General features: G+C 41.3%; 1 protein-coding gene across 2 annotated transcripts in view; it reads left to right on the top strand.

The window, feature by feature from the left end:
* The window catches only part of LOC126970697 (tetratricopeptide repeat protein 17), a 47928-nt gene extending 31121 nt beyond the window's left edge, over window positions 1-16807 (top strand). For both annotated transcript variants that reach the window (XM_050816787.1, XM_050816788.1), the window contains 3 exons: window positions 3962-4119; window positions 11196-11301; window positions 13139-16807. In XM_050816787.1, coding sequence (XP_050672744.1) covers window positions 3962-4119; window positions 11196-11301; window positions 13139-13270 — 396 coding nt within the window. In that variant the 3' untranslated portion in view covers window positions 13271-16807. The remainder of the gene's footprint in view (window positions 1-3961; window positions 4120-11195; window positions 11302-13138) is intronic.
* The last annotated feature ends 1082 nt before the right edge of the window (window positions 16808-17889 follow it).

The raw sequence follows: 17889 nt of genomic DNA, 5'->3' as shown, positions 1-17889 counted from the left end.
CACACAGCACAAAAAAGTACATCAACAAATCAGGTGGGGTCATCGCTTACGTAAATAACAAATGGTCTGCGGAAGTTTCCGAACCTGATATAGCCGAAGCAAACTGTTTGAAGATAAGTGTATGCAAAGTTTTCACAGTTCTAGGTATTTACCGTTCTCCGTCGTTCCCTAACACTGACAACTTTATTCAGTCCTTGGACCAGCTGCTCAAGTCAGTTAACCGACACTCTTGTCTCATACTGTCAGGTGACGTGAATATTAACATTATAGAAGAAATAACTACTGAGCAAACATCAAGTTACTTGGAAGTACTTGCTTCACACGGGCTACTGTCGTCTATCAACAAACCTACACACAGTAAAACCTGCATCGATCACATATTCGTCCCATGTAACCTTCAAGCCGAATCGATTGTGTGTACCACCGATCTTACTGATCATGCTCTAATCATGGTTGGTATCAAAACAAAACAGCAGAAAATCACAACTCAGGTGAGATCAAAACTGAAAGTAAACTACGATGATCTTAATAAAGAGCTTGAACTGCTTGACTGGTCTTCAGTTATACAAGCAAACTCTCTTGACGATGCGGTGTCTATTTTCACGACTGCTGTATCAGCTGCGATAGCTAAAAACACCAAAACTATTAAGGTAAGTCGTTCAAAATTTTGCATCCACCCCTGGATGACTCCTGGCCTCATTAGGTGCTCCAAACAAAGAGATAAACTCCACCAAATATCAAAAAAATTTCCTCATGATGAAACTAAAAAACTAATCTATTCAAGATATCGTAACTTCTACATTAAACTCTCAAGAAATATTAAAGCTGAACACGAAAAAAAGGAACTAGTTGCTCACAAAAAAGATCCAAGAAAGCTCTGGCAAACAATCAATAAAATTACACATCGCAATTGCACAGCTCCTCCGGCGCAAGTTTTAAAATACATAAGAAACAATGAGACAGAGGCCTTAAACATTTGTAATGAGTATTTTACTTCAGCTGGTCAAAACCTTGCAAATACAATACTTGGTCAAGAAAATGAAACCGAAGAATCGCTTGCAGCCAAGGTCAAAATTAACTCATCAGCACTAAGCTCAATATTTATAGCGCCTACAGATAAACATGAAGTTCTCGGTCTCATTCAGAAATTAGACCCTTATAGCTCCCCAGGTCTTGATTACCTGAATAATAAAGTCCTAAAGTCAATTGGCCCTGCAATTGCTGAACCGCTAGCGGCGATTTTTAATCAAAGCATCGAAAGTGGTACATTCCCTAAGGCATGGAAAGTTGCGGCAGTTGTACCGATCCATAAAGGTCAATCAAAGATGGAACCCAGTAATTACAGGCCGATATCACTATTAGGGTCTGTCTCAAAACTATTGGAGCGCATTGTGAACAAAAGAGTAGTCGCTTACCTTGAATCTAACTCCCTTATAGCGAATCGGCAGTTTGGATTTAGAAGGGGCAAGTCAACAGAAGATGCAGTGACTCTTCTCACAAAAGTTGTTGCCGCCCATTTAGACGAAGGAAGGGCCTGTGTAGGAGTTTTCCTAGATTTATCGAAAGCCTTTGATACAGTTTCAATTCCCATCCTACTGCGAAAACTCGAAGCATACGGGTTCCGAGGAATTATACTGGATTGGTTTACCAGCTATTTGACGGATAGAAGCCAATGTGTTAAAGTTGGTGATAAACTTAGTGACCTGAGACCAATATCCTTCGGGGTACCACAGGGCAGCATTTTAGGTCCTACTCTGTTTTTATTATATATTAATGACATAATGTTTATGCCATTACAAAATGCTGAGATCCTGTGTTACGCTGATGACACAGCTATTGTTTTTCACGGACTCTCTTGGGATACCGTTTACGAATATGTCGAGCAAGGTATGTCACTGGTATCATACTGGCTGAAACAAAATATTCTAACTTTAAATTCTTCTGAAACTAGATTTCAATGCTTTTATAAGACTTCTGCTTCATCACCAAGCCAACAGCAAAATCTTAAAATTCACAGTACAAACTGTACAAGACGTCCAGCTCAAAAGTGCACTTGTGACCACATTAAAAGAGTTAACGCAATGAGATATCTTGGAATAGTCGTAGACGAAACATTAAGTTTCAGAGATCACGTTGCTGCTGTCTCAACTCGTTTACGAAAATTGGTATACACCATTAAATTGCTTCGAGAGTCCGCTGAGCTTTCATTATTAAAAAGCATCTATTTAGCCCTCGGACAATCAATCATAAATTACTGCATTCTAGCCTGGGGAGGTACAAATTCTACCAACCTCATAAAATTGGAAAGAGCGCAAAGAGCTGTGTTAAAAGTCGCTTTGAGGAAACCGATTAGATACCCAACGAATGATTTGTACAGCGACGCTCAGGTACTCAGTGTTCGAAAGCTGTACCTGATAAGAGTGGCGATGCATGTCCACAAAACAGCTCTGAACTCAAAAGAATACAACACATTGCTTAAAAACCGAGTTTACAAATTGCCTGTTACTAATGTCAAAACTGCATTTGCATGTCGCTTTCCAACCTTTTTGTAACCCCGGATTTATAATAAACTGGTCCAGCTATGTAAATTTAAAGAACACTCCATCTTCAAGGCTAAAGAGCTTCTATCAAAATATTTAATACAACTATCCTATATGGAAACTGAAAATCTTCTTAAGGTACAATCCAAAAAAATACATACATATACATATACACAATACACACATTTTCACCTACATATACACACAATTAATACTTGTATAGTTATTACTTTTAGTTTATTTCTTTATATGATTAGTTAAATTTTAGTAATCAGCTTGTTGTCACTAGCCGCTTGTATATCTTTATTTTCTGTTAATTCTACTATTTCCCCCACGAGACAGGCAATGCCTAGTGTGGGGGTCAGTATAAAATGTTAATTTGTATATGAAAAGTGCGAAATAAATGATTTTGTATTTTTGTATTTTTTTGTATTTTCATAAATGTACTGACAATGAACAGTAATAATATTTATTTCTTTAAATTTTTCTTTGAGAGACTGTCTATAACCAACCTGATATATAGCACGAACAGCTCTCTTTTGCAGAGCAAACACTATATCAATGTCAGCAGCATGACCCCATAGTAAAATACCGTACGTCATGATGCTGTGAAAATAACTGAAGTACACTAATCTAGCTGTCGCAACATTCGTGTATTCTCTAATCTTTTTAACGGCATATGCCGCAGAGCTGAGTCTATCTGCTAGATGGGCAATAAGTGGATCCCACTGAAGCTTTTATCCAACGTGATACCCAAGAAGACCGTAGTGTCCACAAGTTCCAATCTCTGGTCATTTATAAGTACGTTGGTTTGTACCTCCGTTGTGTTTGGTGTAATGAACCGTAAACACTTTTTTTTTTGTTTTAGTGCAGATTATTCGTCTCAAACCAACGCACTATCTTTGAGAGTGCATTGTTTACCTCGTCATCAGTATCTGCACGTCGCTTCACTTTAAAAATAAGTGAAGTATCATCAGGAAACAATACAATATCATGGCTATCATCTACCACAAACGGTAGATCGTTAATATATATAAGAAACAAGAAAGGACCGAGAATAAAACCCTGTGGAACACATATTCCCACAGGTTTACCCGAAGACCGTTTGCCATTTACATCGACTATCTGAACTGTTTAGCTTAAATATGATTTTACCAGATTTAGGGCCGTTAAGAGATAGATTAACGAGGCGTTGGATAAGTGCGTGTTCTCTTGACTGCTGATATTTGATTCTAAAATTTGCACTCATTTTGTCTTTATATGTATATACTTTTATTGTATCACTTTTCGTTTTTTTTTGTATTTTTGCTCATTATTTGTAATACATGCGAAAACTGTCAATGGTAAATAAATGTATGCTTTTTTAACCTATTTATGTCATGTAATACTGTTTGTTTTTCAATTTTTTTTTTGTGTTTTAGCGGCCCACGTCGTGGCTGGGCGCGCTAAGTGCGAGCTGGTGGTGCGGCGCGGGCGGGCACGGTGCGTGCGCGGTGCAGTGTGCGGCGCTGTCGCACATGCTGGCGCCGGTGAACCTGGCGCCCTACCCGCTGCGAGGACTGACTGCCATGCTGCACATGTGAGTATATGAGCCGGTGGTGCGGCGCGGTGCAGTGTGCGGCGCTGTCGCACATGCTGGCGCCGGTGAACCTGGCGCCCTACCCGCTGCGAGGACTGACTGCCATGCTGCACATGTGAGTATATGAGCCGGTGGTGCGGCGCGGTGCAGTGTGCGGCGCTGTCGCACATGCTGGCGCCGGTGAACCTGGCGCCCTACCCGCTGCGAGGACTGACTGCCATGCTGCACATGTGAGTATATGAGCCGGTGGTGCGGCGCGGTGCAGTGTGCGGCGCTGTCGCACATGCTGGCGCCGGTGAACCTGGCGCCCTACCCGCTGCGAGGACTGACTGCCATGCTGCACATGTGAGTATATGAGCCGGTGGTGCGGCGCGGTGCAGTGTGCGGCGCTGTCGCACATGCTGGCGCCGGTGAACCTGGCGCCCTACCCGCTGCGAGGACTGACTGCCATGCTGCACATGTGAGTATATGAGCCGGTGGTGCGGCGCGGTGCAGTGTGCGGCGCTGTCGCACATGCTGGCGCCGGTGAACCTGGCGCCCTACCCGCTGCGAGGACTGACTGCCATGCTGCACATGTAAGTATATGAGCCGGTGGTGCGGCGCGGTGCAGTGTGCGGCGCTGTCGCACATGCTGGCGCCGGTGAACCTGGCGCCCTACCCGCTGCGAGGACTGACTGCCATGCTGCACATGTAAGTATATGAGCCGGTGGTGCGGCGCGGTGCAGTGTGCGGCGCTGTCGCACATGCTGGCGCCGGTGAACCTGGCGCCCTACCCGCTGCGAGGACTGACTGCCATGCTGCACATGTAAGTATATGAGCCGGTGGTGCGGCGCGGTGCAGTGTGCGGCGCTGTCGCACATGCTGGCGCCGGTGGACCTGGCGCCCTACCCGCTGCGAGGACTGACTGCCATGCTGCACATGTAAGTATATGAGCCGGTGGTGCGGCGCGGTGCAGTGTGCGGCGCTGTCGCACATGCTGGCGCCGGTGAACCTGGCGCCCTACCCGATGCGAGGACTGACTGCCGTGCTGCACATGTAAGTATATGAGCCGGTGGTGCGGCGCGGTGCAGTGTGCGGCGCTGTCGCACATGCTGGCGCCGGTGAACCTGGCGCCCTACCCGCTGCGAGGACTGACTGCCATGCTGCACATGTAAATATAAAACTGTACTGTAAATATAAAACTTATAACAATGCGTCAGATGAGCTTTGCTATACTACTTTAAGAGATAGGGCTAAATTACTAGAAAGAAAATGCTATTACGAGTACATAGAAAGAGTAGAAAAATCACTGGTTAAAAATCCTAAAACGTTCTGGTCTTTTATAAAATCACGTAAAAATTCGAATAGTATACCTAACAATATTAAATATCTTGATAATATATATAACACCGGAGATGACATATGTGAGGCTTTTTCTAATTATTTTTATTCGACATTTCTTTCTACTAGTCCTCCCAGCGAATCTTTACAAGCTAACACTTTTCAGTCCGCCTCCTCAGATTTATCTCATATTTCCGAGATTAACATTGATGTTAGTGCTATTAAAAATCTTTTAAAGAAGTTAGATCCTACCAAAGCAGCTGGTCCTGACCATATTAGCCCTATATATTTAATTAATTGTGCCGAAACTCTAGCCATACCTATTGCACTATTATTCAAAAAATCACTTAGTAGTGCCATAATGCCGCCAATTTGGAAATGGGCATTTATCACGCCAGTGCATAAAAAAGGATCTAGGATGGAGGTCAATAATTATCGACCTATCTCGAAATTATGCATTATCGCGAAAATATTTGAAAGAGTGATATATAATCAAGTATATACCGCTCTTAGGAACTCATTTCATTACACTCAGCATGGCTTTCTGCGTGGTCGATCTACTGTGTCCAATTTACTGCTACTAAATGAATTCATCTCGGAATCTATGGACTCGGGGGGCCAAGTAGACGTAATTTATACGGACTACACGAAAGCCTTCGATAAAATTGACCATACAATCCTATTAACAAAGTTGTACAACATAGGAATAAGGGGAGACTTGCACCGATGGTTTTCGTCGTACATTGAGCGAAGGTCACAGGCTGTAGTTATTAGTAATTACACATCCAGTTGGATTCTGGTTCCTAGTGGGGTTCCCCAAGGATCTCTTCTTGGTCCGTTGCTTTTTGCAATTTTTGTCAACGATATAGCGTCCTGTTTCCTTTACTCTCGCTTGCTTTGCTTCGCTGATGACATGAAGATTTTTACATGCATTAAAAGTGCCACCGATGCATTAAAGCTTCAATCTGACTTAGCACGCCTAGACAGTTACTGTCTTATGAACAAACTTGACCTAAATCCAGACAAATGTTTTGTTGTTTCGTTTTCTAGGAAACCAAAACAAATATCTGTAGACTACTACCTGAAGAATCAGTGTTTAAATAAATGTTTAAAAATTAGTGATCTAGGTGTAATACATGATTATAAGCTATCATTTAATGATCACATAGATAACATTGTGTCAAAGGCTTCGAAGTCATTAGGGTTCGTCTTAAGAAGCTCTGCTGAGTTTAAGCATGCCAAAACTTATAAGTTGCTTTACTGTTCTTTTGTCCGCAGTATATTGGAATACGCATCACAAGTCTGGAATCCGCGATATAATATCAATATTGATAGAATTGAAAAAATCCAGGTGAAATTCATTAAATACTTATGTTTCCGTTTGCGCATTCCCTATAGTTCTTAAGAGTACCGCAACTTATGCCAGCGCATGCACATACTTCCACTCTCTGCTAGACGGGATATCGCGGACATTACATATTTGTTGCAAATAGCTTCCAATAGGGTGGACTGTCCTGAACTATTAGAAAAACTTAAACTAAATGTACCCAAACCTATTAGATTTAATCCTCTAATAAATATACCGCAAGTGAGAACAAACTATAGGCAAAATGCATTTTTAGTAAGGGCAGGCAATAAGTTCAATGAAACCTCTAAGTACATAAACATTGATATATTCAACACAAGTGTGGCAACGGCGAGACGGCTACTGAACAGGGATTTTTTTGATTAGGTAGTATTGGATAATGTTATACAAGTTAGTTGATAATTTATAGTAATGTTATAGGAGTTGTAATTGGTATGCATATTATGTTCACATATATTGTGCTAATTGTATTATAGTGTATCTAGTTTATATATAATATTGGCTGTAGGTATGTTGGATTATGGGCTGGTGTATCGCACACATATGTAACTATCCAATTATATACACGTGGGATTCTATAAATGGCTAGCTATGACTATTAAGATTGTTTTGTAATGTTATGAAAGCTGTTGAATCTCCTAATATATAATAAATAAATAAAATAAAAAGTAAGTATATGAGCCGGTGGTGCGGCGCGGTGCAGTGTGCGGCGCTGTCGCACATGCTGGCGCCGGTGAACCTGGCGCCCTACCCGCTGCGAGGACTGACTGCCATGCTGCACATGTAAGTATATGAGCCGGTGGTGCGGCGCGGTGCAGTGTGCAGCGCTGTCGCACATGCTGGCGCCGGTGAACCTGGCGCCCTACCCGCTGCGAGGACTGACTGCCATGCTGCACATGTGAGTATATGAGCCGGTGGTGCGGCGCGGTGCAGTGTGCGGCGCTGTCGCACATGCTGGCGCCGGTGAACCTGGCGCCCTACCCGCTGCGAGGACTGACTGCCATGCTGCACATGTAAGTATATGAGCCGGTGGTGCGGCGCGGTGCAGTGTGCAGCGCTGTCGCACATGCTGGCGCCGGTGAACCTGGCGCCCTACCCGCTGCGAGGACTGACTGCCATGCTGCACATGTGAGTATATGAGCCGGTGGTGCGGCGCGGTGCAGTGTGCGGCGCTGTCGCACATGCTGGCGCCGGTGAACCTGGCGCCCTACCCGCTGCGAGGACTGACTGCCATGCTGCACATGTGAGTATATGAGCCGGTGGTGCGGCGCGGTGCAGTGTGCGGCGCTGTCGCACATGCTGGCGCCGGTGAACCTGGCGCCCTACCCGCTGCGAGGACTGACTGCCATGCTGCACATGTAAGTATATGAGCCGGTGGTGCGGCGCGGTGCAGTGTGCAGCGCTGTCGCACATGCTGGCGCCGGTGAACCTGGCGCCCTACCCGCTGCGAGGACTGACTGCCATGCTGCACATGTAAGTATATGAGCCGGTGGTGCGGCGCGGTGCAGTGTGCGGCGCTGTCGCACATGCTGGCGCCGGTGAACCTGGCGCCCTACCCGCTGCGAGGACTGACTGCCATGCTGCACATGTAAGTATATGAGCCGGTGGTGCGGCGCGGTGCAGTGTGCGGCGCTGTCGCACATGCTGGCGCCGGTGGACCTGGCGCCCTACCCGCTGCGAGGACTGACTGCCATGCTGCACATGTAAGTATATGAGCCGGTGGTGCGGCGCGGTGCAGTGTGCGGCGCTGTCGCACATGCTGGCGCCGGTGGACCTGGCGCCCTACCCGCTGCGAGGACTGACTGCCATGCTGCACATGTAAGTATATGAGCCGGTGGTGCGGCGCGGTGCAGTGTGCGGCGCTGTCGCACATGCTGGCGCCGGTGAACCTGGCGCCCTACCCGCTGCGAGGACTGACTGCCATGCTGCACATGTAAGTATATGAGCCGGTGGTGCGGCGCGGTGCAGTGTGCGGCGCTGTCGCACATGCTGGCGCCGGTGAACCTGGCGCCCTACCCGATGCGAGGACTGACTGCCGTGCTGCACATGTAAGTATATGAGCCGGTGGTGCGGCGCGGTGCAGTGTGCGGCGCTGTCGCACATGCTGGCGCCGGTGAACCTGGCGCCCTACCCGCTGCGAGGACTGACTGCCATGCTGCACATGTAAATATAAAACTGTACTGTAAATATAAAACTTATAACAATGCGTCAGATGAGCTTTGCTATACTACTTTAAGAGACTTTACTCTCGCTTGCTTTGCTTCGCTGATGACATGAAGATTTTTACATGCATTAAAAGTGCCACCGATGCATTAAAGCTTCAATCTGACTTAGCACGCCTAGACAGTTACTGTCTTATGAACAAACTTGACCTAAATCCAGACAAATGTTTTGTTGTTTCGTTTTCTAGGAAACCAAAACAAATATCTGTAGACTACTACCTGAAGAATCAGTGTTTAAATAAATGTTTAAAAATTAGTGATCTAGGTGTAATACATGATTATAAGCTATCATTTAATGATCACATAGATAACATTGTGTCAAAGGCTTCGAAGTCATTAGGGTTCGTCTTAAGAAGCTCTGCTGAGTTTAAGCATGCCAAAACTTATAAGTTGCTTTACTGTTCTTTTGTCCGCAGTATATTGGAATACGCATCACAAGTCTGGAATCCGCGATATAATATCAATATTGATAGAATTGAAAAAATCCAGGTGAAATTCATTAAATACTTATGTTTCCGTTTGCGCATTCCCTATAGTTCTTAAGAGTACCGCAACTTATGCCAGCGCATGCACATACTTCCACTCTCTGCTAGACGGGATATCGCGGACATTACATATTTGTTGCAAATAGCTTCCAATAGGGTGGACTGTCCTGAACTATTAGAAAAACTTAAACTAAATGTACCCAAACCTATTAGATTTAATCCTCTAATAAATATACCGCAAGTGAGAACAAACTATAGGCAAAATGCATTTTTAGTAAGGGCAGGCAATAAGTTCAATGAAACCTCTAAGTACATAAACATTGATATATTCAACACAAGTGTGGCAACGGCGAGACGGCTACTGAACAGGGATTTTTTTGATTAGGTAGTATTGGATAATGTTATACAAGTTAGTTGATAATTTATAGTAATGTTATAGGAGTTGTAATTGGTATGCATATTATGTTCACATATATTGTGCTAATTGTATTATAGTGTATCTAGTTTATATATAATATTGGCTGTAGGTATGTTGGATTATGGGCTGGTGTATCGCACACATATGTAACTATCCAATTATATACACGTGGGATTCTATAAATGGCTAGCTATGACTATTAAGATTGTTTTGTAATGTTATGAAAGCTGTTGAATCTCCTAATATATAATAAATAAATAAAATAAAAAGTAAGTATATGAGCCGGTGGTGCGGCGCGGTGCAGTGTGCGGCGCTGTCGCACATGCTGGCGCCGGTGAACCTGGCGCCCTACCCGCTGCGAGGACTGACTGCCATGCTGCACATGTAAGTATATGAGCCGGTGGTGCGGCGCGGTGCAGTGTGCAGCGCTGTCGCACATGCTGGCGCCGGTGAACCTGGCGCCCTACCCGCTGCGAGGACTGACTGCCATGCTGCACATGTGAGTATATGAGCCGGTGGTGCGGCGCGGTGCAGTGTGCGGCGCTGTCGCACATGCTGGCGCCGGTGAACCTGGCGCCCTACCCGCTGCGAGGACTGACTGCCATGCTGCACATGTAAGTATATGAGCCGGTGGTGCGGCGCGGTGCAGTGTGCAGCGCTGTCGCACATGCTGGCGCCGGTGAACCTGGCGCCCTACCCGCTGCGAGGACTGACTGCCATGCTGCACATGTGAGTATATGAGCCGGTGGTGCGGCGCGGTGCAGTGTGCGGCGCTGTCGCACATGCTGGCGCCGGTGAACCTGGCGCCCTACCCGCTGCGAGGACTGACTGCCATGCTGCACATGTAAGTATATGAGCCGGTGGTGCGGCGCGGTGCAGTGTGCAGCGCTGTCGCACATGCTGGCGCCGGTGAACCTGGCGCCCTACCCGCTGCGAGGACTGACTGCCATGCTGCACATGTAAGTATATGAGCCGGTGGTGCGGCGCGGTGCAGTGTGCAGCGCTGTCGCACATGCTGGCGCCGGTGAACCTGGCGCCCTACCCGCTGCGAGGACTGACTGCCATGCTGCACATGTGAGTATATGAGCCGGTGGTGCGGCGCGGTGCAGTGTGCGGCGAAAACAGTGTGAATATTGGTGCAATACTTTTTGAGTTTATTTTGACTAGACAAAGAGGCGCGGTGGAGGACTAAATTTTATAATATGTAGTGATACTGAGCTTGAATGTAAGAACAACAACATCATAACTTATTCATTGTATTTCAGGCATATGAAGCAACGGGACGCCAAGGAAGTCGCTTATCTGTCGTTCTACTCGTCGCCAAAAAGTAAAATTGAGTCATTCTTAGTTGCTGTCTCGCATACACACATGGTAATATATATTTTAATAATATTCTGCGTCAATATTTCTTTCTAGTGCAATAATAAAGTGAAAACAGTAGAAAAGTTTCCTGATTATAATAGAAACTGTATATAACGTGTGTAGCCACACAAGGTATTTGACACAAATTAAAAAATAACCATATCCTGCCATATAACAAATATTGTAATTATTATAAAAAAAAAATTATTACAAAAAATTAAATTTAAAAACAATATTTATGAACGATGCGGGAGTCGAACCCACGACCTCTCCGTCAGAGCGCTCTGCCACTAAGCCAACCGTTCAGGTGTCGCATCGTTTTTTTTTATTGAGAAATATTTTTTTTTTCGCCAGGACCGCTCAATCCATTCCACACAAATCAAAATGGTTTTTAGATTGTTATACATAAAAAACATACAAACAATCCTTTATCATCAACCAATACAACAAAATATCTGTGCATATTAATTAAGATGTATAAAATTTTATGATCGATATAAATAATGATCGGAATTTTGGGATAGAGTACCAACAAGCTCAAGAGATTACTTTATAACAGAGCGCACTATACAAGCAATCAGTGCTTAAAGAACCAATTGGAATCCCTCCCATCATACACACGCGCTGGAATCCGAACACCTGGGCTTCAAAAGTATCCACACAGGTGCTCGGATTTTTACAAAATTGCCGCCACACTTCAGTGGATTGTATTTCATCTAGCTCTATGTCTTTCAAATTGGTCCATTACAAAAAATTATAGTTCGATCTGTTCATCATCAGCTCAATGACTTCCACTCCTGGACAAAGGAGATCTTTGTCCGATTGATGACGATCGGTCCTGCGCTGCTCTCATCCAATGTATTCCGGCGATCTTGACTGGATCGTCGTTCCATCTTGTTGAAGGCCTAACAACACGCGTCTTCGGGTACGTTGTCGCGATTCAAGGACTTTACTGCTTCACCAGCCATCTGTCCGTTGAACTATGTGCCCTGTCAATTCAGTTTCACAACCATGTGCGCTATGTATGTGACTTTGGTCCTCCTACGAATCTCCTCATTTCTGGTACGATCTCCAAGGGAAACTCCCAAGCTAAGCCCTCTCCATTGCCCTCTGAGCGACCATGAGTTTTCTCGTCAGCCACGTCTGCGTACCATAAGTCATCACTGACAACACGCAGTGGTTGAATACTTTTATCTTCAGTCTGAAAACCTTCGTCGTCTTATAGTTACGAGTAAAAAAAATATAATTAATATTAAAAAAATAAAAAGAATCATGGAGAGCAAAATTCAAAAAAATTAACATCTTGACTGTTGCTTCCCAATATATTCTTGATAATGTAATGTATGTTCATAGGCACATAAGTGAATTTGCCAGAAACTGTCATAACTATAATGTTAACACCAGGAACAGACATAAACTTATGATGCCTACTACTCGGCTAAGTCGAGTTAGTCAGGCTTTTGTGGGGCGATGTATATACTTTTACAACAAGATCCCAGAAAATGTTCAAAACAAAAGTATTACGTTATTCAAAAGAATTGTTAAAAAACGTTTGTGTGGTAAAGGTTACTATAACATAAATGAGTTTCTTAATGATACCACAGATTGGGAATGGAGTGACCGCCCTCAGGCTATTAAATAATAAGTTTAATAGTACAATATTACTTTGTAAACATATTTATTCGATGAAAAAAAAAGCCCGATGAGTTTGTTGCCCCCATTCTTCTCAGGTCTGAGGCATTCATTTTGGAATGGGTGGTAGATTTTGACTTTCAATAACTGATGTCACATCCTATTTTGAAAAATAATTGAATTTATACTATAATTAATACTTTTCCAATTGCAGAAGGAGTACGACCAAGCGGTTTGGATGTACAGGTACGCGTTGGCTTTCGACGAGGATTTTAAGCCGGCTAAGGCTTGTCTGCACGCGACGATGTGCTCTATGTTCTTCGGCGACGGCAAATCCAAAAAATGAAGAGCCAATCAGTAAAAGAATGTATAAATTTGATTCGATACTTAACTTTTAGATTTAAAAATACTAAATCTCAACTAATAGTTACTATAATTTAACCTTTTTTCGGAGGGTTTCGTAGAGGCTATGTGTTTCCTAAAACAAACTTTCTTGAAGAATGTTCACATATTCTAGAAACAAGCAAAGATGTTGATATTTAAAATTAAAATTCAGAAATTTGCATTCAAAATAGCATTTTAAAATCATTTATTGAACGTAAAAATATAAAACCCATTCGATAGATAAGAAAAAAAATGGAAAAGCGCGCCATAAAGTAGGCCTTAAACTGGTTACTACTTTTTGGCGTCAAATATTTTTAAATTGACTAAAAATTTACGATGTATATTTAAAGTATGTATGGACATAACGCACATTGGAGAGTTTTATAGAAGTTGTGATAGAACAGACAGTAGTTTGACCTACCGTTTATCGAAACGTATAATCGATATAAACTGCCCCATCACCATTTGCTAATCAATATATATCAAGACAATGAAATATGCACAAGCTAATTACTGCTTTGAACAAATCGTTACGAGTATTTTATTTTCGACCTACCTTCAATTAATTATTGAGATTAACTTATCACCTGTGCCATCAGTAATAAATTAATGATTTTGAATATTTTAGTAAACGAGTGTTACCTGCCTCTCCAAAGGTACAAATTATAATATCAAATATCTGTTATTATTTTAAGTTTTTTAAATGTCCGTTTCTTTGACTGTGTCAAGTAATGTACTTTCTATATATTTTCTACTTGAATAAAGAACTTTTAAAATGAATGAATGAAATGATAGAACAGACAAGTGCTAGTCTCTCGAACTTAACGACTAGCGAACATACAAAATACGATCGTCAAATCTTTAAGTACAATAATTGTGACTCGCCAACATTGACGTACGATAAAGTACTAGACTCCCAATCGCCTATTATTAGGTACTAGCTGACCCGGCAAACGTTGTTTTGCCATATAAATTGTATTGATCTTGTGCTTGCTAGTTGATAAGAGATTGCGCTAGTTGTATTCATTAGTAACAATCACACTTCTTTTATATTTTGTATAATTACACTATACACTATAGTTTTATAAATTATAGCCTATATGTTATTCTGGTGTGTAAGCTATATTATTGTAAAGTTTCATCAAAATCTATTCAGTAGATTTTGCGTTAAAGAAGTTCAAACATACATCCAGACATACAAACTTTCACATTTATAATATTAGTAGGATAAAAATGTCCAAGCGTTGTATATACGTATGCAGATAACATTCATTCAAATTGACACCTTATTTCGCGGCATTAATGTTCAAAGTCTATTGTATACGAAGAATAATACTCATAAGAATTCATTACGGTTCATGGATTTGTTTTAGCAACTGCAATGTAATTATTTATCAAAACTATTAAAAAGGTCAAGTTAATTACATAATCATGTTTATTTAAAGGGGCATATTCTTTAAGTTTCGGTATGCTGTTATTTGGACGGCTTTACTTTTCACTGAACACTGTTATTGCGTGGCGTTGTATTCAAAGCGCGGTCGGAACACAACGTGAGTTGTGAGTCTAATTATTGTTTATTGTACTTCTATACTCGGCTCACCTACCCGCCTAGTTGTTGGATACTCGTATAAGTGAACAAAGTACAGTTAGTATTTTAAACTAAGGTTGATATTATGGACAGTCCTAGTAAGCTTCAAAAATAGTAGATTTTAGAAAATCACTCTTCATTTACTATGCTCGTTTTGTATAAATTTCATTTATCTACTAACGGCCGTTCCCAATATTCAGTCTATCTCTTACTTGAGATAAAAATGGTAACTATCGTTGACTTTTCTGTCCCAATAAACTTATCGACAGTAACTCACCTTATCCGTACACGCTGTCTGCCAATGGGACGACGTATAGCTTACCAGCGATAGAAGTTTGTAAGGAAATTTCAATTCACGCGTCCCAATATGAGGCGATAAGAATGACTTATCGGGTACATTGGGACTGCTTCAGATTATTGACAGCTAATTACTGACAGTAGAAGGTAGTAATTTATCTCCATCTGTAGATAGTGTATTGGGAACGGCCGTTAGTTATGGAATCAATATATTTTTACTTTGTTTGTTTGTGTATTAAGTTAATTTACTTAATTTTACAAATGGCACTAAAACATATATTAGGCATGCCACTTTTTTAAAGAAATTTCATAATATCAGCATTGATTAACGAAGTTTTCTTATAATAATCAGTCTAAGTATTCTTAACTGATGATTTTTGTTAAGAGTTTATGAAACGACATTTAAACGCCAAATAAACATGTTGTATTTGTTATTTATGCAACTGTTGTGTAATAAGTTGCATACAAGACTTTATCTATACCCAGAATATGAATCCTCTAAAAGATTCTGAAACATTTAACCTCCTGCTAACATTAAAACACCAGTCCTAGTAGTAACCTAAAATCATTCATTACTGATTTATTTAAGTATTAGTGAAACAATTATTTATTTTAGTAGTAATTTACATTTTGTATAGTGCAATAATTAAAATTCACTCGAATATAATGTTCTTTTGCAGCGTTTAAAATGAATCCCTCTTTTTTGTAAACAAAACAATAAAAATGGCGGGGATTCGAATAACCTACTTTTTATTTCATCGCGCGACTTCTGGTAGTGTGGAACGCGCGTAAACGAAAATGTTCTTTTTTTAAAATTCATACAGATACCACGCATCGAGCAATAAGATGTGGCTGTCTGTTGAAACTCTTTGCGCATGAAGGGATCGAAAAAAACAACAACATAGGAGTGTTGTTACAAATTCAGTACAACATTACAACACTCGTTTGGATGATGTAATGGTTATTAGAACATTGGGTGTTTTAATGTTGACAATAAGCTAACTGTTTCAAAATCTTTAATAAAGGATTTAAAGCATGGGTGTAGATAAAAATATATGTGTATAAGTACCTTTAGAAATTATATCGTCTTAACTATAGCATGAATGGGAGCCATTTGTATCTAAGGGGTGGAATTATTGGCGATTTGATGTAGTGAGATCTAATATAATATTATCAATGACTGATAAAAATACATTAATATTATGTTAGTGGTACTCGTGGTTATTAGACTTAAATATGCAATTATGTCCAAGTATAAATTCATCGTAATATATTTCGTTTCACTTTTTGTGTCACTTGTTTTAATTTGTAAAATTCATGAATTATAATTGATATATATAATAAAAATAAGTAATTCTACCAATAGAATATTTGAGTTTGACTACACCATTTGTTTCGTAGACGAATTACATTGTCAAATAAGTTGTACACATACCCAGAAACTAAAAGTTTTTTTTTTTATATTAAACATTGTAGCAGTGGTGTTGTTTTCAACCATCTCCAATTAACACTATAAATTCAAATTGAAGTTAATGCCAATAGTTCCAGTTCTATTCTGCTTTTTATTACATAAATGTCTGTATACTATTGAAATAAAGGTACTATTCAAACTAATGTGTGTTTTTTTCTCAATATTGTTAGATAAAGTTGTGATAAACAAACATCAAACATCAGTAGGTATGTTAAGTACCTAGGGAGGGAAATAGAAAGTGCATTTTTTTATTAAGATTTGGAGATTGAAGTACACTTAACTCTCTATTCTTAAAAATGAGCTATGGAAATCGAACCTACTAGCTAGGCAACATGCACTGTGCCGAAGTTTAAATTACATCCTCAAGACCTATTACTTTTAAGAGGCGTAGGATCCTCCGAGGGCTTAGGCAAGGCAAGTCCTCTGCCTTAAGTTAATTTTGCTAGTGGGAGGCTCCTTTGCACAGTATGCCGTCTAATTTACGGGTACCAGAACGACGCTTATTTATCCCGTGAAGCAGTAAGCATTACTGTGTTTTGGTCTGAAGGGCGCCGTAGCAAGTGAATTTTTGGGTTTTTCAAGAATCCTGAGCGGCACTGCATTGTAATTGGCAAGGCGTATCAATTACCATCAGCTGAACGTCCTGCTCGCCTCGTCCCTTGGAGTCTTCAGTAGCTTCACACAGAATCTGCACATGTTTGATTCTGGCTAGATTCAGCTAACAATGGCTGGAGAGGAACACCGTGAGGGCTCTCAGTTGTAGGACGTGCTTGAGATGACCCTTTTCCCTCCGGTGTTGTGTATACGATTGCTGGTATGGTAATACTTGTAACGGAAAGTTCCCAAAAATTTGTGATACTGAAGTTAGCATCGCTGGAACTTGAACGATACATATCTTTTTTATTTTTGTGTTCTTTGATTTGTCTCAGATTATACATATTGTAATACTATTTTTCTGCGCGACGGATGCGCAAAGAAGGAACGTCGTCTCAGAACAGTGGGCCGAAAAGTTGACGATTTAGACGAAGGCAACAACTTTTCATTTATTATTTGGATGATTAACGCACTCGTTTCAGTTTCCTAGTCAATTCAGTTTTAAAATAAAAAAGAACATTATTTATTTAGAAGAAAGTTCACGTTGTATACAATGTGTTGACTTATGGTATATTTACATATAAATTACTAATATTATTTAACATCGTATACCCCATTTACGGGCTAAGTC

This window comes from Leptidea sinapis, chromosome 21 (genome assembly GCF_905404315.1).
Source record: "Leptidea sinapis chromosome 21, ilLepSina1.1, whole genome shotgun sequence".
NCBI classification, from domain to species: Eukaryota; Metazoa; Arthropoda; class Insecta; order Lepidoptera; family Pieridae; genus Leptidea; species Leptidea sinapis.
This window is presented reverse-complemented; position numbering and strand designations above follow the sequence as displayed.